The sequence below is a fragment of the Lepisma saccharinum genome, chromosome 1 (genome assembly GCF_977018435.1).
Source record: "Lepisma saccharinum chromosome 1, izLepSacc3.1, whole genome shotgun sequence".
In the NCBI taxonomy this organism is placed as follows: Eukaryota; Metazoa; Arthropoda; class Insecta; order Zygentoma; family Lepismatidae; genus Lepisma; species Lepisma saccharinum.
Window position 1 is genome coordinate 62,904,951 of NC_139229.1, and position 22,218 is coordinate 62,927,168.

The 22,218-nt window shown below is 38.3% G+C and overlaps 1 protein-coding gene across 1 annotated transcript in view; it reads left to right on the top strand.

Moving 5' to 3' along the window:
* Positions 1–7,473: 7,473 nt before the first annotated feature.
* The window catches only part of stol (voltage-dependent calcium channel subunit stolid), a 309,278-nt gene continuing 294,533 nt past the window's right edge, over positions 7,474–22,218 (top strand). Inside the window, exon 1 of the mRNA XM_083132012.1 lies at positions 7,474–7,706. Coding sequence (XP_082988138.1) covers positions 7,621–7,706 — 86 coding nt within the window. The 5' untranslated portion in view covers positions 7,474–7,620. The remainder of the gene's footprint in view (positions 7,707–22,218) is intronic.

The window sequence follows — 22,218 nt, forward strand, 5'->3', positions numbered from 1 at the left end:
TGCCTTTTGGCTGAGTTCAGAGCGAGATAAAATCTTCCACGTAAGATCTTTGATTCTACCTGCGATTATACCACTAAAAACATGAATGTAAATTTCATATTTAAAGAATTATCCATTTTTTTCTCCACTTCTCAGTTCGTTGAAATGGAGGTTATGTTTTTTAACATATCTCCTCCCCCAATCGTTAATTCCAAACAGAATCATTCCGTTTCACACTGCGTGGACAATGAACACAATGGGATACGTCTAAAACTTACGAAAATTTTCTGCCACCGGAGGGGTTTGAACCTACGACCATCAGGTTGACAACCGTAACCACTACCCTACAAACTTTCGTTCTTGAGAATAGCTAGGAGGAGCTGAACGTTCAAACAACAATGTTTATATATTCAGTAACTCCAATATTGTAAATGTCGTTGGATATTCATGTAGTTGAAATTTTACTTATAAGAAATAACTCACATTTCACAACAGCTACCAATATTCTCGTTTTTCTTCATCACTTCGAAATTTCTTCTCGAAGATAGCTGCTAATACAAAGAAAAGCAATTCAAAATTAAAATAAAAGTTCAACTACATCCAACGACATTGTTCTGCATCTGGAATTTAGTAAAAAATATTAAACAAATAAAAGAATTGACACATGTTCAAAGGGATATTTTTACGTACAAGATCGTGAATTATGATACTCTAACGATAATTGTGTACTACTTCAAAGACATTGAAAAATATTAATGAAATAACTATATCAGAGATTCCAGATTCAAATCCGCGATAATGTATGGATGTCATTGACTTGGTATATTTTATATAGCTTTTCTAACACTTTTGGATAATTGCGAACACGAGGGTGAGTAATGACACGATGAGACTGATGAACGGACATTCAGTGATCAGAACGCTACATTTTAAAAGTATCTTCTCTACAGCTACATATACTCTTCCAAAAACGTAGTTTCTATACAGCTAGAGACACCCTTCCAAAAATGTAGCATCTCTACAGCTACAGATACTCTTCCAAAAATGTAGCTTCTCTGCAGCTACAGATACTCTTCCAAAAACCTAGCTTCGCTACTGCTACAAATACTCTTCAAAAAACGTAGCTTCGCTACAGCTACAGATACTCTTCCAAAAAGGTAGCTTCTCTACAGCTACAGATACTCTTCCAAAAACGTAGCTTTGCTAGAGCTACATACACACTTTCAAAAACGTAGCTTCTCTGCAGCTACAGATACTCTTTTAAAAAATGTAGCTTCTCTACAGCTACAGATACTCTTCCAAAAACGTAGCTTCTCTACAGCTACATATACTCTTCCAAAAATGCAGCTTCTCTACAGCTACAGATCTCTTCCAAAAACGTAGTTTCGCTACAGCTACAGATACTCTTCCAAAAACGTAGCTTTTTTACAGTTACAGATATTCTTTAAAAAACGTAGCTTCTCTACAGCTACAGGTACTCTTCCAAAAACGTAGCTTCGCTACTGCTACAAATACTCTTCAAAAAACGTAGCTTCGCTACAGCTACAGATACTCTTCCAAAAAGGTAGCTTCTCTACAGTTACATATACTCTTCCACAAACGTAGCTTTGGTAGAGCTACAGACACACTTTCAAAAACGTAGCTTCTCTGCAGCTACAGATACTCTTTTAAAAAATGTAGCTTCTCTACAGCTACAGATACTCTTCCAAAAACGTAGCTTCTCTACAGCTACAGATACTCTTCCAAAAATGCAGCTTCTCTACAGCTACTGATCTCTTCCAAAAACGTAGCTTCGCTACTGCTACATATACTCTTCCACAAACGTAGCTTCTCTACAGCTACAGATACTCTTCAAAAAACGTAGCTTCGCTACAGTTACAGATACCCTTTCAAAAACGTAGCTTCTCTACAGTTACAGATACTCTTTAAAAAACGTAGCTCCTCCACAGCTACAGATATTCTTCCAAAAACGTAGCTTCTCTACAGTTACAGATACTCTTCCGAAAACGTAGCTCCTCCACAGCTACAGATATTCTTCCAAAAACGTAGCTTCTCTACAGCTACAGATACTCTTCCAAAAACGTAGCTTCGCTACTGCTACAGATACTCTTCCAAAAATGCAGCTTCTCTACAGCTACAGATACTCTTCTAAAAACGTACCTTCGCTACAGCTACAGATACTCTTCCAGCAACGTAGCTTCTCTACAGCTACAGATACTCTTCCAGCAACCTAGCTTCGCTGCAGCGACATCTACGCTACTCCTGTTCGCTATTCGCTACTTTTGCGCTACTTGTACATAAGAAACTTAAATCAACCCCTAGTGTGACAGTTGTATTTATTGGAAAATAGATTCTGTTATTTATTATTATGATTCCCATCATTCGATAATGTCGATAGCAGTATTACTTCATTTACTTATTTTTACCATAGGGATTGAGAATAATGTACCTATGTAAGTGGCATATCAATTCAAATTTGATGTCTGAGTATTGCAATTAGGGTGTTGCAAAAATTAATGATTACAACTATACACAAATAAAATTTTGTAGGATTATTTATGATTATACATCAATATATATTTTTCTTGAGAATAAATGCTTCATTTGTTAATACACTGATATGAAGGCAGCATTTTGAACGAAAAATATGTTTCATTGACTCAAGGATGATAATTGTTGTGAACATGATGGATAACCGGATTTTCTGAGTAATATATTTTGTCTTCATGAACCTTCTGCAAAAGTAAGCGTTAATGTCGATTTTTTTTTACCCTGTTGCCAGATTCAAAATTTACTTCAAAGCGCTGAGAAAAAATGTAGTTGTAGCGAAATTTTCGCTACAACTACAAGAATTTTGTAGCTTCGCTACAGCTACAGCTACAATTTTTAAAATGTAGTGCTGCTACAGCTACAAATTTTGTAGCTCGCTACAGTAGCAACGCTACAAGTAGCGCGCTACACTCACAAGTGTCGAATGCGGGAACCCTGTGCTAACTACTTCGTCACGGAGGTTGGCTAATGTATGGATATTTATGCTTGACGTGATGAGAAAGTGAATAATAAAGTGAAAAATCGAAACAAATGAGTAATGAAAGAATGATGATCGAGATTCACAGAAAATATTAATATAATAAAAATCGGTGGGATGTCTGGCTGCTATTCGGGAGATACGAGTTTAATTTCCGGTGTGGATGATTTCGAGTAGGAATTTTGCCGACAATGTCCCTTCCATGAAACGGCTCTGAGGCTCACCCAGCCTCTTCAGTAGGTACCGGGCTGCTGGAGCATGGTGCTGATCACATCATCTCCACTTTCCACTTGGGGTCTTGCCTCAATACTCTTTATGCACCATGTAATGTACAGGGGCGAAATCCAAACCTCCAGCAAGCTCACTGTACCAAAAGCTAAAAATAACGCTTTTGTATGGAACAGTAGAATCTGATGAAACCTACAGCACTGAAGGTTCCGATGGATATTTGGCCGACGCCAGGGCAGCTCTTTTCGAATTTTCATCTTATATGATATTTCAAGTCTGAAAAACTACATCTGCTTTTGCTATTGTCCAGATATTTTCAATAGTTTCTTGGATACGAGCAAACCACATGAAGATTCACGTGAATTCTAAGGAAGGAATTCTAACCATATGTACCTCTTAATATTTTGGAGTAACAGCGGTTTCCGAATGCAGATGGAAATTCGAAAACGGCTGCCAGACGCCCAACCGAGCCTTAATCAGTGGCCTCTTGAATAACTAAAATAGATGACATCACAGTGGGCTAGGTTTTCAAGTTGGCGATCAATCAAAATAGCGGCCCACACTGAATCGTTTATGGTCATGTATCCTGTTCGATACCCGGTGGAGGCACAAGTGGTTCGGATCCCACTTTAGAAAACAACTGTACGTTCAGTCCCGATTAACCTTACTGTGCATAAAGTGGACTTAAAACAACAAATCAATCAATCAATCAATGGTCGTATATCCGATTTTGATGATATTTTATTAAACGAAAACTCGAAGATAGAACTTTAACTTGGATTCTTGTTCATTCTAAAATGTAACTTCAATTGTTTTATGTGAAATTTTCATATGATTGAATATTTGGTACTGATAACTTCTTATTCACATATCGATCCTGGTAGTGAAAAGTATTATTTTACGAAAATAAATATTTTAATGAGAGCCTTATTTAAAAAAAAAAATATAATATTGAACAAGGACTATAAAATACTCTAATTGTACGTACAGGGATGAAACAGTACTTAAGGTTCAGTACACATATAAACTGCTTTCACAGTTTCTTTAATGGTTAGTAGGCTAGTAGGCCTCCCCGATGGCGCAGTGGTAGCGTCGTCGCTTTGTAATCAAGGGGTCCGGGGTTCTATACCCGGTGGAGGCACATAGTGGTTGGGATCTCACTTTAAACTGTAGGCTCAGTCCCGATTAGCCTTACTGTGCAAAAAGTGAACTTAAAACACCAACTCAATGAATCAATCAAAAATTTAATGGTTAGTACAATGTCTTGTAAAACCAAGCGTTTGAATCCCAGCTAGCAGTTCTGCAGCTAGATATTTTGCAGCCCTAGGCAGGATTGTGGCTTGGCGCCCTCCACGCAATACCAAGCACCGATATTTTATGTGCGTCCCTTGATATTCCCTTTCATATTTTCATTTTTTTGCCATGATTTGTGATATTTACCCCACTAGAACTTTTGAAATGAGGAAACAAAGAAAAACCCATTAAAAATAATATAGGTTATTTAAAAAAATTCGTAGTTTGCAACTCTGACTTTGTTGTCTTAAAAAATGAATGGTGCCCTAGGCTGCAGCCCCTTAGCCTGGTCCAAAATTCCCAAAATGTGAGAATTTAGCAAGGCACCCCCAGTTGGATATGAATGGACATAGAAACACCACACCCGAAATTTGGAATCCGAGCGACATTTTCTGGTCGTGCCACAAACGTTTCTATTTTCCCCATGCCTAGAATGTAGGCATCCCCGTCAAACCTGATTTGACCCTCAAAGGGTTTGATCACTTAAATGTTTTCTTTAACTGTTAAATTGTTAGGCAAGTACTTAACATCATACTCATAAACGTAGTCTTGTATGTACAGGCTGAGTCAGTCCCTTAACGACCCCTATAAAACGTAAAGGAGTTATGCTGGATACAATTAGTCACGAGAGAAACAGGTTAAGTCCAGGGGGAATCATAGTTGTGTGTGTCAAGTGCATACTGCACACCTTTGAGCTCAAGTTTTAAATAAAAATTAAAGTGATTAGTTCCTTTGAGGGTAATAGAGAACATATACAAGGTGATTCTTATAGAACCTGCCCGACAAAATGAGCTGTAATATGAAATATACCATTCAGATATTAACGTAATGTATACATGGGTATACAAAAGTATTTTACCTCTTTTGTTATGGACGATGAACTTTTTGTTATGGCCTGGCTACAATGATTACGCTGGAAAGATGACGATGATGGCCAATTGAGGAGGTTGGCGTAATGATAACTTTGTATGAATGTTCTTGAACAGGGTGTTAAAAAAAAGGTAACTGAAACTCAGCACTCAAACCAAAGCTTGCACTGCTAGTGTACCTATATTTTGAATCGATAGGTATGTTTTAATTAATTTAAATATCTTGTTTGAACTGGTCCTGAAACCCGGTTGCTACGGATGCCAGGGAAGGCCCACCATTCCGTCCTGTCTCATAAATTCGGAAATAATGTTCCACGCACCATGCACGTTCTTGGATGGCGAACTGTGGCATGCCAGCTGTCACTCACCGTCTACTGTAAAACATGAACATAATATACCGTAAGTTACTTTAATTTATTTTAGATAAATTTAATATTTAATTAACATTTTTACTTTATTTTAAATTTGAACACCAAATACATGTTGTTTCTTTTTTTTTAAACATCCTGTATATTGTTGGTGAAAATGGAAAGACCACGGAAGTATTCATTTTTTTAAAGATCAATGGATATTTACACTTACAAATTTTGTAGATCAGGGGGACCAAACTTTCTCATATGTTGGGCCAGTAAGGCTGTTTAAACAATATATTAATTGAAATTTCCAGTAGAACAGAAGCCATAATAAACCGAAAAGAAAAAATTGTAATGCAGTAGACCAATGTTAACAAACCAGAAACAAGATATACGGATTTAGTTTCACAATAACATTACTTATTGACAGTGTGGTATTTAAGAAATTTCCAGTGCGGGTGGGTGGGGGGGGGGATTCTACTGACTGTCTAGGGACATCATAAGATAATGACTATATGCCATATAACATTTCCCCCATGGATAAAATGTATCAAGCAGAGGAGGGACACAAGTACCCAGAGGGGGAATCCCCCCATCCCCGCTACAAATACCACCCTGCTAATTGATTGAGTTGGTGTTTTAAGTTCACTTTGGGCCTCCTCGATGACGTCATCGCCTTGTAATCAAGAGGGAGGCACTTAGTGGTTCGGATCCTACATTAAACTGTAGATCCAGTCCCGATTAGCCTTACTGTGCACAAAGTGAACTTAAAACACCAAATCAATTAATTAATTAAGTTCACTTTGTGTACAGTAAGGGTAATCGGGACTGGACCTACAGTTTAAAGTGGGATCCGAACCACTATGTGCCTCCACTGGGTATCGAACCCTCGGACCAACATTAATTATGTACAATATTTTGTAGGTTGGCGATAAAAGACGAGTAAGAGACGAAGATATCTATTTGTTTTGAGATGTTGAACTCATTCGGTAGCCTATGGAATAAGGAATATTGTATGAGTGAGAGCCTGGGAGTTGTAGTGTAGAAAGTTTCCTTGCTCCGTGTGTTATGTCCAGACACTCCGAGGGAAAGTTCGTGGAGTGGGATGCTACATCTTAAGTTTCCATTAATGATCTTGGGTAGTAATTTTATATCTCCAATCTTCTTGCGAGATTAGCAGCTAGTAGTGTCGGCGATTATGGGGTAAGGGATTACTTGCCCTCCACTTTTTGTCACATCTGCTAAACCTTGTCTACCAAGAGAAAGTAAGCTTTCCTTGACCCCCCTAGTTTCGGCACCCAATCGCCGCCACTGGTCAATGGCAACATTTCATTTTACTTACATAAAATACACTAACTCAAAATCAAATAAAAAGGCGTCATAAGTACGAGGGCGAACGTGAACCCGCGTGCCGTACTTTGGGTACACCTGAAGTAGACGGTGGAACATATACAACAACAAAAACCGTACGTAGTGCGTTGTGCAGTAAGTACAAGACGAGCATTAAAAGCAATGAAAGCAATATTGCTGAGAGTGGATAAGAAAGAATGAAGTGTATGAAGAACTAGAATACAGGGTACAACGAGATAGAGGCACGGAAGTTTTTAGTTCCTTTTAACTTTCGCTTAGCAACTCTTGTGAGCAGAGAGTTACCAACACTGCTCCTTAGCCCCAATCAATAGCAGCGCGTTGTGTTGGCGCAAGTTGCCCGGGACTCCAACGAGGCCAGAGCTGGGTGTGTGTGCCGTTCGGATCCCCGCCGCTTTGTCTGTGTGTTCTTTCAACTTAGTCGCCACCCCTTGTGGGATGGTAGGTGCGATGCGGGACGTTTGATCGGTGTGTATGTGTGCGTGAAAAAAAGTCGGCGGACATGGCGCGCCATTGGACTGCACTACTTGTGCTGGCAATTTGTTTCTCGGTCGGTCTGGAGCAGGACGAGGATATCCCACACAACGAGTAAGTACCCACCTGTACACCATTGGACAAAAGTCCCAGGTTGTTCCTTTCCTCCGCCCCTTCTCCTACCTGCGTCAACGTGGAGGAAAGGGTCCTTCGGGAATGGGGAAAAACTGGTTTCGTTTCGCGTGCTCGAGTTGCTACGTGCTTGGTCATGCATCGGAGAACTGCCACCAGGTTGCGACCTCGCCGACCGGCTTTTGAAGATGTTTTGTCGGGGTATACCCCGGCGAGAATACTATGCGTGTGTTTTCCGATGATGGCATACGTTCGGCGTGGGACCTGCGCGGTGATTCCCCCTCCGTAGTAATAATGGTTAACCTAGAATTTCATTTTGCTTTAATAAACCAATACGCGTTGGCGTTAATTCGATTAGGTTTTTCGGCTCTTGTCGCACGGATTATTCGTCCCTCGGCTCAAATAGTTTCCTGTTTGCATCCGATCCATGCTTCGGTGGGACCTTAAACAGTCGATATAAGGGAAAGGGCAAATAAGGGCGTTTTGGGCGGGTTTCAAATTGCAGTATCGAATTTCTACCTTCTGGTTCAAGTACACGTTCAACCCTCTTTTATTGGAATTGGGGTCCATCAGCTAACAGATCTAGATTTAGATGTCAGTGTAGGATTTCTGACTTCAGTCTTCCACACCGTCTACAAGTACTTTGATATTTTAGTCGTCGAACTGGAAATAAGTAGATTTGAGTTTCTCCTAAACAGCCTTTGCAGATAGTGATGCTTCATAGTTCCAAATCAAGGATTCCAAATTTTTGAGTAGAGGGAACGCTACGTTGAAGTAGAATTCAATTTGAAATTACTTTAAAGTGTCCCTTTCCTTCCAGAATGATCTCATTAAATGTGAATCAGGACATATCTGAAAGGCAAACTAAGATGGTAACCTGACTGTGACAGATATAACTATGGCGATATTGGTACTCTTCAAAAGTGATGGATATTGTGCACTAGCAACTCGTATGTTCAATGCTTGAAGATGAGAGTAATTGTTATGCTGTGGAGGTATGATGTTCTTCACATACGGTACACAATTATCTGTTCTGGTGAACAGCGGATAATAATGGCTACATAATGGACACGAACTTTAATTTTGATGTATATCTGTGTCTTCATACTAGTGATTGGCGGAATACGCCTCATTGGTGCTTCATGCGTAGTACACCTGACATCCAGATATACATGAAAATCATGATAGAATTTCTGTTGCTATACACTTCTTGCAGAATATACGAGAACTCAAGCGAGACACTCTTCTGTTCGAAATGACTCAGGATATCCAAAGATGGTCATCTTGCGTTCATGCCAAAAGTACTGTTCCTTTTTCGGTCATTGTAGTCTGAACAGAAATAAGAGGAGTTTGTAGTTTCAATTTTAAGACCACTGATATGATTGACTTCTTTTCATTTTACTTCTCTTTTCTCCCATTTTTAGCTAATGAGAATGAATGGTGATAAGATGAAATGACCACTAACACATAACTCAAGTCACACAGAGGATTATACTGACTTTACGTCCAGACACCAGAGCGTCATTTGTGTGCAAAATGCAATCCAGGGTGTACTATGTTGAAGTGAGATTGAAATTTGGATGCTTTCTGAAAGGGTCGCCCCTTACACCCAAGCACCATTATGGTTATCCATTACCTGTACTGAATTTTCATATGTGAACCGCCCAAAAGGTGGATTTGGCACAATAAATATAAAACACATCCTTGCACCAACTAATTTTACTATATTATCCCTACTTTGGATTAAAGAATACTCGGAAACAGGAAACTTCAGAAGTATCTCTCTTCAAATTTCAATATTAATTCATGGCCTACGTAACCCTAGAAAGCTATAAGACTTCGTCAAATTGACGTCGCGTAATGCAAAAAGGTATCTCCTTCCTTTCTTACCTCATGATGCGCTTGGCACCTTCAGTACCTTCAATTGGCCTTGAATTGGGAAGGGAATAATATTGTCTGGGTTGAATTGCTGTCCGGTTGACAAATTATTTGATATTATTTTATCTGCGTAGTCGTTCTGATGAAGCATTACCTTTAACGTGATCAAATTTGCCACATCTATTTTTTATTTGAACAAGGCATAAACGATTGTGTTTTGCAAAATAAAACTAAAAAATGTGGTTTCGTTGCTTTAGACAAGTCATGGCACAGCATCCATCTATCAAACTCCCGAATAACCTTTGAAAACCATGAAAGGAAAGGAGGATAACAAAAATGGAATGCAGTCATTGTTTCCAAGCAATTTGTGGAGAATACCAAATAAATGCTATTTTAAATGTAAATATGAACGTTAAGTCATGTTAAAACGTTTTTTTGTTTTCCTAATACTAATTATGTTAGTAGCCAATTTTAATTACCAATAAAATCTTCCTATGAAGCGAAAGAATAAGGTCGTCAAAATGACAACCCCTTAGTTTTAGCGTTACTGATTTCCCACCTTAGCTCTGTAGGGTTAATAAAACGTAAATCCAAATTGTTTCATTACGTAATAAACATGTAATATTCCAGGTACATTTACAAAAAGGCGCAGTTAGCATTTGAAAATAAAAACTTGTATAGCTTAGGAACTGATGTTATAAGCAAAGGTTAGACATGCCAGCGTTACAATTATCACTTCCCCTCTTTATAATTATATTGCAAATCCTTGATGTATAATAACAATATAACAGACTGAGAAGTGTTTGAGAAACAAGACTTAAACCATACGGTCGGTTTCACAGGTAACTTAATTGGGAGAAATTTAAAGACGGCTTTCTTTAATAGAATAACTGTGGCTACTTCTTCTCATGTTAGCTAGGAAGATGGAATTTTGAACGTACGGTGCCTCTGAATCTAGGATCACTGATAATATCGATACAGCCATTAATTACGGAACACTAACTACGTAACTACACAATAAAGCAACTTCCTATCTTCTTTGACAATTTATTTGTAGTTTCTAGATAAGTGACGAAGAAAATAAATGCCTAGACTTGAACGTACAAGATCGACCTCTCTGCCTGTAAATGGCAACAACTGTGAATTAAAGGGACTTTTGTGTATAGAAGCATATTAACACTAATACTTTCTTACATCGCCTTTCGGGACGAGTTCACCCACAATTGTTGCTATATTTAATAGTATAATTTACAGTCACTGTACACTATACAAGCTTGTGGAGGGTGAGCGTAACACGTTACGGAGTCAAAGGTCCCAGGTCTGAACTCTTGTCAAGGGGGATTAAAAATCTCATCCAACAACACAGGGTATTTAAAGGTAAGAAAGGGATTTTTGGGAAAATCATAAGGGAATTTTCACTCTGAATCAGGAAGAACCTGTTTGCTATTTTTTAAATTGTGGTTTGTCTATTGTAAAGGGTGTATGTACAAGTATGTTCATTATATTCTGTTTTTATATATGTATTATACCTATATGTATATATATCTAATGGATAAATAGATGCACACATTTTATAGTTGAGTTTAAGACAAGGCACGAGCCTACATCTCCGCTATGTGAAACAAAAGCTAAATAAATAAACAACACTGGAAAGAGGACAGCCAGAAGTGAAAGTGCAGGGGTCGTGGATGGGCTGTGATTTCAAGGAAAAAGTGGTTTCGTACAAGTTTCGGGAATTGCAACTGTTTTATCTCGATTGTCCCAAGAAAGGATCCTCTCAACATTTTCTTCTCGTTGTATTTTTGCATAGCTTTGAATAAGTATTTGAAAATGAATTGCAGTTTTTTGTTTCTGAACTTGCATTAATCAATATTCTAGATTTTTTTCGGGGGGCGGGAGTTGAACTCTAACCCCCTCCCTTAATTCGGCAATACTTCTATAACGGCAGATAATGGTCAATATATTTTGTGACGGTGTATATGATCCAGAAGTTGTATGAGTTTAGGATCGACAACATACTGGACGCTCCATGGTTGTATACATTGAGATTATTTTCTGAAAGTCAACATACTTATTGACTCTGAATTTAATTGTTTACCCTACTTTGTCGCTGAACAAACTACACATTTCCCTCAATAAGAATGAGAAAAGAAGTATTCGGCGCACATGTTTAGACAATTGCCAGTAGCCATCTTTAGCAATGTAACCAAGAGAGGCAATACAAGCTGGTCTATTTTATAATATTGGTTGACATTTCTTGCTCCAGTTGGATGCTGGAAAATGTTATCTTTCGGTGGTTTATTCAAAATCTTCAATCGGCTCAACGAGTAGATTTTTAGGTTATGTAAAGGCAAATTTAGTACAAAAATGGGCATAAATTAAGGCTTGTGAATATATTGGGGTGCGGTGTGAAAATTTGGGGATTGTTGGGTTTGAAACTATTAAAGATGTCTTACATATTAATTATTATGCAATTAAATATATATTGATGTAATAAACTGAATAATACATAATGGATTCGGTACAGTAGAGACCCCAGAAAATTTTGAAAAGGGCAGAGTGACAGGCAGGAGGGGAGTACACAAAATTCTCAAAAATTCGAAAGATAATTCAAAATACAGTGGAAAACAGATTTTTTGTTCTCGGACTTTCCCGCATAGTTCCAATATTGCAAAATGTTATAAAAGTTTCCCCGCTTTTACCTTTGCCTGCATTTTAAGTTTTTCCAGCTTCGTCCTCTGAAAAACATGAAATCAAGATTTCACTAAATTGTATAGCCCGATGGAAATAATGGGCCAAGAGCGGTGAAGCCGCTCTTCTAATAACTTTAATTGTTCCACCATTTCTAATTAAAAAATTATGGACCTTATGACTAGTGTTTGAGCGTATAGAGTATATCTCATCTTGTGAGATTTGATAGACGCATCACCACCCTAGAAAGCATGATTCCAGCAAACACAGTTCATTTGTAATAATTTGAAAGGGGATTAGCATTTATATTAATTCCCAAAGTAAAAACACTAACTAACTAACTAACTAACTAACTAACTAACTAACTCTCTAGCCTTCTTCTCGAAGGTCCATGGCTGCAGGAACACAGGCCTTCCATCTGGCCCTATCCTGAGCAAGATCTATATACTCTTTTTCCATCTCTACCGATTTCCTTTAGGTCCATCTCCATGTTATCTTCGTCTTAGCCTTCTTACAGGTCTCTTACCATTAGACTTCCCAACAAGAATCCTGCAAACTCTTCTTTCCTCTCCCATTCGTGCCACATGGCCTGCCCACCTAAGTTTTCTTGATTTAATCATTCTAATAATATCTGGACATGAATACAAATTATGTACTTCTAAATTATGTAACCTTCACCACTCACCCGTCTCCTCATTCCTTTTAGGTCCAAATATTTTCCTAAGGATTTTATTTTCAAATACTTTCAATTTATGTTCCTCTTTCAATATAAGGGACTAGGTTTCGCATCCATATAATACTACAGGCAAAATTACTGTTTTGTATATTTTAACTTTTAGTTTCTTAGATATTAAACGAGAAGACAAAAGTTTATGAAGAGAAAAGTAACATGCATTTCCTGAATTAAGCCTGCTTTTTATTTCCTCTTTAATATCATTTTCATTTGTTAGTATTACTCCTAAGTAACACAATGAACCAAATAAAAGTTTTCGCCACTTGTTTTCGGGGGAAGGGGTAGTCTGTACCCCCCAGCTCTTGGCTTGATACCACATGCTACACTTCGTCGTTTAACCCAGTGTTATAATCAATCGTAGTAGGCTATAAGTATTCGCTCCAAGAGCCATCCAACAAACGATGAATGGAAGAAAGGGACGTACTGTATATAAACGATTGACAAGGGACAATAACATGCAAGAAGTCACTCAAACTGTAACTGCAGTTGGGTACATCACATATTCAACCAACAGAACTTGCCATGTAACAGAGATTTCTAAGCAACGGGGGGGGGGGGGGGGTAGTGAATGTTTTCGTGATAATAAATATTTTCATGATATGCTGCAATATTTTGCTTCAAGTTTTGAGAATTATACAAGGGCTTACATGTATCTTGCCTTTATAATACGAACTAACAAAGAGTCAGATTCAGATCAAATTATTTTTCATTCAATTATTCAACACTGAGGCTAACATCATAGCTGTTTATTCATAGGAATAATGGTGGAGGAGGTTGAATATTCAGTAGAAGAATATTAAAATTATCGTATTATACTTAGTAGTTAATTTTTAAGCAAGCATGACACAATTAACAAAAAAATATTTCTTTCAAAACAATCTGAAGGTAAATATTGGCCCGAAATAATCCTACACTAAATTTTTCATCCATTTTTAACATGTAATTTTGTTACTGCCAGTATTTTTGTTTTCAATTTCACGAAATTACCATCATAATATGCTTCCTGTCGCCAATAATAGTTTAATTTTTAATAAAAATTCATGAAACCTATATGTCGAAGTTATGAGGAAATTCATCACTGAATTTATATAAATGTGCGGTACGTCACCCGGCCTGGGCATGGATGTTCTTTGTAAGTGTCCCTTCAATTTCAACATATCATCACTCATGTTCATCGTCGCAATCAGCCAAAAGTGGCAGAAAAGCGACTCTAAGTAACAAAATTCCAATCAATAAAATGGATTTTATCATACCATGTTTGTGGGCCTCCTATTTGAGTAATATTTCCCAAAATCCTTTCAACCAATGTTTCCAACTTTCTACGTGGTTATTGATTTAATGAAAATTGTTTACTAAATCAATGAGAGAGGGTTTGTATCTGTTAAATGTGAAATGGAGTTCATGCATTTTCTGCTTCCATGCGATGATGTACTGACTACTTGAAACATGTACATTAGCTCCACACACTTACCTTGCAATTCAGCTATCACCGGTCTTGCTCGTATAACATAATTCCCGATTCCACTATGCATCGTGGGGTATTAAACAGTATATCCCATATTTAGCTGGAATCCCCGTGCAAGACGAGATCGTTAACACACCCGCAACCGCGACGGGACATTTGAATCAATATTCGTCGTCAACTTTCCCGTTTATTCGATTAAAACCACAACTTCCCTCCCAGCTTTTACGCACACACGCACAGGTACGCATTAAACAAGCTTCGAGCATCGTCGTTGTCAAAGGTCTGAAGCGAATGTACCTTGATGGAAGGACGACCAAGGTTTCGGAATGAAAAGGTCGTGTTAACAAGCTCTTTCCTAAAAGTGACCGTGAGCATCTGCTACCATGCGGTCTTTATTGGGCGTTGCCTGCTGCCTCCAATTCTTTACAATACTTTTTATCTAGGTTCATATTCGTTTTCTCAGCCCTAAAGACGAGACGTGATAGCAATTTCTTTCCTTCGTTTGAACAGAAAATGTTTTTATTTTGCATTTTCTGAAGATTTATTTTAACCTTTCTGTGTTTTTAGACATTTTTCAGTATTTTGGCAGCTTTTTATTGCATGTTGGACTGTTTTGGTAGATTTTTATTGCATTTTACTCTTTTGACAGGTTTTTATTGCATGATTCACTGTTTTTACAAGTTTTTATTGCACGATGCACTATTTTGACAGGTTTTTATTGCATGCTTCACTGTTTTGACAGGTTTTTATTGTATGATGCACTATTTTGACAGGTTTTTATTGCATGTTTTACTGTTTTGACAGTTTTTTATTGTATGATGCACTGTTTTGACAGGTTTTTATTATATGATGCACTATTCTGACAGTTTTTTATTGCATGCTTCACTGTTTTGCCAAGTTTTTATTGTATGATGCACTGTTTTGACAGGTGTTTATTCCACAATGCATTCTCCGACAGGTTTTTATTACATGAAGCCCTGATTTGACAGGCTTTTATTGCATAATGTACAGTTTTAACAGGTTTTTATTGCATGCTGTACTGTTTTGGCAGGTTTCAATTGCATGTTTCACTGTTTCGACAGGATTTTATTGCATTTTCACTGTTTTCACAGCTTTGTAGTATTACATTTTCACTGTTTTGGCAAGTTTTCATTGCATTTTCACTGTTTTGACAATTTTTATTGCATATTGCTGTTTTGGTAAGTTTTATTACATGTTTCAGTACTTTGGTAGATTCTTATTGCATTTCCAAGGTTTCGACAGCTTTGTTTTATCTCATTTTCACTGTTTTGATAGGTTTCTATTGCATTTCACTGTTTTGGCAGGTTATTATGTCATGGTGCATTGATTTGGTAGGTTTTTATTACATTTTCACTGTTTTGGCGGGTTTCTGTTGCATGTTTCACTGTCTTTGCATGTTTCTCTTACATTTCCCCTCTTTTGGCAGCTTTAATTTTATGTTAAAAATTTCAACAAGATTGAATCCGGTAATTCTACATCATCATTACTTGTTTCATTGAAACTACAGCTTAGGAACAACTGGCTTGAAATTGTATCTCACTGTTTATCTTATTCGAATGTCATTGTGCTGACGTTTAAGTGGGAGTTTGGGCTAACAGCGAGTAATTTCGCTGTGCTGCAGGGGAATTAATCAGTAATCGGTAGATCACTCGATATCGATTATTAACATGTATAGACAAACAGATGCGCTAGTAGAGACAATTTATGTTTGTAATAAGCTAATGTTTGGTGATTCAGTCAACTGAATTCAAGGTACGTAGATCTTATGTGGCAGTGGTATATGAGCCTAGCCAGGATGTTATCGGGGGTAAACATATCTTCTCAGATATTATTATTACTTGTGTTAATTTGAGTTTTTGGTAATTTATTGCTATTTTATAATAATTTATGTAACCAGAGTGTAATGTCGATAACTCGCCTGTTATCAACTCGGTCTTCTCTGTAGCCGAGCTGTTGGATGTGCAGGCAATTGCGACCATGGAACAATTGCGTGAAAACTAGTTTAAAGTGGAAGGTCCCACGAACAATTGCGATCACATTGGGGAAGAGGCTTAAAAAGTTCTACCGGGTAAGATGGAAGCGATGAGGTGACTGCGAACCGCAGATGCAGGTGTTTTCAAATTACTTCCAATACGTTTCTAGGAGTCCAAGTATAAATTTCTTTTTCTGAGCTCTTTTTGAAACGCTAGTAATCGTGCAAGCTTTATGAATGTCACTTGTATTTATTTAAGAACAGTAGTGATAACGCCATCGCCTTGTGATCAAGGGTTCCCGGGTTCGATACCCGGTGGAGGCCCATAGAAGTTCGAGTCCCACTTGAAACTGTAGGTCCAGTCCCGAATAGACTTTTTGTACATATACCGTAGTTGACTTAAAATCGAACTCAACAACAATATTTATAACAGATTCAGGTTAATAACATAACTATTGATACTATAATAGTGGCCGCGGTGGCTCAGTCGGTAACGCGTCTGAACTTTTCTAACGTTGGGCGGCGCATGACATGGGTACCCGGGGAAACCCTGGGGGGTAAAGGCGGTTAGGGGCGTGATGCTGATCACATCACCCCCACTCACGACCGAATCAAGAAAGTGTGGGGCGTTACCCCCACACCCCCTATACGCCTTCATGGCGTGGTGCTAAGCACAGGGGAGCACTTTACCTTTTTTACCTTTATTGATACTATAATTAAATAAAATGATTTCCAGGATAGATTGTAACCTTTGAAAGTTTTTGATTTGATTGATTCATTGATTTGTTTTATTTTACTTCGCTTTTACGCCTCTTTTAGATAATCGTAAAGAGTGTTTCTTTATGAGTGTCCACGAATTTTCATCTAATTATCATTCTTCATCATCATTGCGATTACCATAAGAGGTTGGAATGGGGCGAAGAAAGAAGAATACGAGGGCGAACATGCGGAAGGTCATCTACACATCTCCCCCACTTAGCAGAGCTGGTTACAACACGGGGTCCCCGAGTTTGAATCCCGACCTAGGCATGGGTGTTATTTGTGAGGATCCCTTCATCATGTCATCACTCATTGTCATCGTCGCGATTTGCCAAAATTCTGAATAAAAGCGACGTAAAATAACCCATTTTTCCGTGCTTGCAAGGTAGTATTACGCTAAGTGGCAGGGAGTATGGGCATTTTCTGTTCTGCCCCCCTAATTACCTTAACATGTGCGTATGTAACAACAGGTGAATATATAAAATAGAGTTCATTCAAATTTTGCCCCCTTTATTTTTTTTAAAAAGGTTTGCGCTGGTGAATTTATCTTTTGTTGATTGGTTGATTTTCATACATTCCTCGCAAAAGTTTGGAATATTGAAATATTAGGCACAACAAGTTTTGAATATTTTTATATTAGGAAATAGGTGATAGGCACGGTGGCATATGTCGGCGAAAAGATGAGAACGTCCACCAGACAGATACCATGTGTAGTTGCATTCCAAGGGCGCGTCTATCACCTATTAAACTTTTGTGAGGAGTGTAGCATTGGCACATCATCATTAGGCTATTTTTGCCCGTAACGCAATAAGGGCTAAACTAAAACAAAAATGGAGACAGGTTCCTAACAAGAAAAGAAAATATGTTAAAAACATCCTCACTCAAATTTTAAAACTAATTCATTCATTCACTACTAGACAAGAACAAAAACTGTAATGTCTCTGAGAACGAGAATCTCCTTATCTAATTTCAAAGCTGAGGCTCACATGACTACACAATCCCAGAAAGGATTATCTTGGCCGTGGGTCCAGGCGCCAGAGCTCCGTTGGCCTGTTAGAAGTAGTTACCGGGTTGCACTGCGCGGAAGTGAGATTGTCTTTCCAGAAGGTCTAACATTACACCACAATTTACCTTTTATCTCACATCCACAACATGGAGCATGCACCTTCAGAAACTAAGCTTGAGACTTTGCGATAACATTAAGGAACTGTCCGATAGCATAAACTGTAGTTTCCGTGAAATAAATTATTAACACCCATGTGCGTTTAACGAAACAGGCGTTCGTTTCGAGCAAAACCACCGCACAATATCGGATCATAAATTATGTATTCTTTACCCCCTGCGGCACCCCATAATAATCACGCAGGTAGTGCGAATTATGTCACAAGTCTTTCATTAAGATTGATAGCTCTCTCCTTCCCTGTACGCGTCGGAACGCCCCTCCCAGTCTTTCAACGTTTCCACGCACAAGAAAAGAACCCATGCTTTCTTCGTTCGCAATAGGGAACTTTTTACTTCTCGTTAGGAACATTCCCATGTATCACATGTTCCGTGTCGAGGTGTTAAAATCCAAGCACGGTGGGGGCGGGGCTACGTTGCAGTGTTGCAAGTTTTAATGTTAGATTGAATCTCAATTATTCATCACTGGAATGATAACTCGACACGATTGGCTGTTTTCCTTCAGCGCCGCTTGGCTTAATTGTTGGTGGATACATTAGTGAGTTGTCGGAAATGGTCTCTGTGGATAACTTAACTTTTTTAAAGGGCTGCTGATGAAAGCTTGAAATCGTGTCAGTGCAAGGTGTACACAAACCGTTGAACTGTAGTTCGCTAGTGTAGTATATACCTTTTTCTGCTGTGATTTATTTTTCCTATTTGTTTATTGTTTTATTGTATCCTATCAATTGGGTTGAGAATTAAGATGCGTAGGCAAACAATTTCGTCAGGGCTGGTTCAAGGGTAGGCGAAATGATTTCGGGGGGACCCTGCTTAGATGAACCTTTCCCCCCAGCTTATTTTATTCTCTTTCTACTCCCTTTCTTTCCACACTCTTTCTTACTATGTTCCCTATCTTTCTCTCTTTATTTCACTTTTTTTGTTTCTCCATTTTTACCACTTTCTTTCTTTCTTCATTTCACTATTTTTCTTTCTTCGTTTCTCTACCTTTGCATCATTTCTCAATATTTGATACCCTATTTCCCTATCTAATGCTTTTCTATTTTTATTTGTCCATTCTCCATTCCCTCCTCTCTCTATCTCTGCCTGTTCCTACTTCTACTACAGAGTGTTTCAATAGTCGCGCAACCCTAGCTTTGAAAATGTACATCATGAAAACCGTAACAGATATTTGCATCGGGTTTTGTGCATTATAAAGCCTCATGCATTGAGATATTTACAATACTCAACATTATCAGTTTACTCTATACAGACAATTACATAAATTAATAACAGGCGGAAGGTAGCGTTAAAATTTTTCCAGAATGCCACTTTTTGGTGGAAAAGTACATAAGAAATTAAGGGTCATAATTAGACGTCTGGTGACTGTCATTTGCGACCAATGTTGGTCATGTGCAGCATTTGATGTATTTACGACTGGCGATTATACGGGTTAAGTGAAAAAGTGCCATTTTAGAGGCATATCACCTTAGCTGGCAACACTAGCATGTCGAAATTTTGTCAGTAGACGCAAGCAACATGTGCCTAAATATTGGCCGCACAATTGCATGAAAAATCATAAATCTTATTTATACGTATATAATCTTAATCATAATTCTTACTTTAAAGAATAAAGAGTTTGAAACTTTCTGATGTACTCAAGAATAGTTGGACACATTTAACTTTTTACCAAAAGATGGCAGTGCGTATTAGACAACATAGGAGTAATTGTGGGATCATAATGGTGCAACATATTTTCACAAAAAGTGTAGGATTTTTTTCTAATTTTCATAAGCAAAACAATTAGAGACTGAAATGCAAGAGTATTTTATTCCACGGTTTGTTCTCGAATGCCAGCTATCATCTCTTGTGTGCTCTCTGTAGAAATATATAATGAAGATTCCATAGATTTCGATATGGAAAGAAATTGATAAAATATTTCTAGTTAAATGTCTCTCAACAACACCTCTGTGGATGCCTTTGTTCGATAATCGATGTTACGATGTTATTTTATCACTGCTGCGATTAGTCAAGAGTTTGACTTGAATGATTTTATTTAGAGTAGTTTCTAAATAAAATGAGACTTGAATGTTAACTTTGAATACAAAGATGTGCTCCGACGTCAAGTTGTTCAAGATTCACTTCAATGTTCTTTACTAGCACGTTCTTCCGAATGTTACAATAGGTAGCTACAGGCATTTTCGTCGGGAAGGAGGGGGGATCGAACCGGTTCGTCGCCCCCTCCCCGCCTGGAAATTAGCATAGTTCATTTCAAGCTACGAGAAAGCATAAAGATTGATATTTTTATTGTTAATAACAGTTCAGTTAGTTCATAGTCGAACAGAATAACCAAATTAAAAACTGAGATCGAAAAAATTGTGTGTAAAGTACAGGAATCAGGTTATGTACCACTCAATCCGAAATATAAATGATTCCACAATTTTCAAAAGTCCAAAAATTATAGGTCTTGTGTGAAAGGTCAAACAATGAAATTTATGAGTAAAATTTCCCCCTAGCCTTTAAAGCTTTGTCTTGAACGAGGTGTGTAAAAGTATATAACAAAATATAATATAATAATGTTTGAATTCTAAGCCCCACATGACGGAAAACAGAATGATTGAACCTGATAATGGACAATTTGCCTATTATATTTTGCGTTGGTGGCATGACCAAGGGGGGCTGGCGAGGGGCATAGCCCTATTTTGTTTTTGAAAAAGAACGCGAGAGACTGACTACTAAAAACAAGTATACGTAAGCCCCCCCCCCTTTTTCGAAAATCCGATCACCGGCTGTACGTAAGAACGGATTACATTTACCTGAACTGATCAAAGCGCGTTTTATGCAAACGTCTTTCCAGCAGGACCTTTTTTGCATTCGATAACACATTTATATCTTGTGCCTCGTTCGAACGCTGTGCATGAACCAATATTGCACACGATGCGTTCTTTTTACTGATTCGTTTCTGATAGAGCGACTCCTTACTAAGTGCCTTCATGTTGGGAGCATTTGTTGTGATATTGACGCAGCGGAAGTACAAAAGGGCCCCATTCCAAGCTGCTCGTGTCTCGCATAGCGTCGGGGAGAAATAGGTATCGAGCTGAAGGGATGGGGGAGGGCGTGGAGGGTGAGGGAAACGGGGAGAGGACAGACTGTGACGTAATTACTCCGCAGTTTCGTGGAGACACTGCGTCGATGTGTACCGGCTCGTGTGTGTCTACCGGGCCTTATTTGCAAATGGCGCCCGAGGGTCTTTACCTTCTGAAAGGTCCTTACGACACAACAACGACTTTTAGGGTAATTTCCCCAGTAGAATGTCCTTGTAAGAAGGTCGTGGTACCTGTCGACATTTCAGCAACTGAAGAGGCTCGACAAGATGAAACTTAGCAGACCGTAAGCCCACAGGGAAGAGGGGATTTGTGGATGTAGGTTACGTCCGCACAATTTCATTTCAGAACGAGTGTTTAATTTTAAACAATAAAAGCTTCATTGGGTGTTTTATTACTCCTTTCGTTTCCTCCGCGGGGACCGCCGTGGCGGAGTGGTTAGCACAGCGCGCTACGACGCCGGGGGTCCCGGATTCGAATCCCAGGGTAGGCATTGGTTGTTCTTTGCGAGTGTCCTCTCATCAATTTCAGCATATCATCCTCATCTTCGCGATTATCCAAGAGTGGCAGAAAAGTGAAGTAAAATAAACCAAATCAAACCAAACCTTACCTTTCTCTTCTTTAATTTATCTTTCCTCGTTACATTTCCTTGTTTTTTGTTTCATGGCATCTTCTTTATATCTTTTAATCTCTCTTTCTCTTTCCTGTCATTTCGG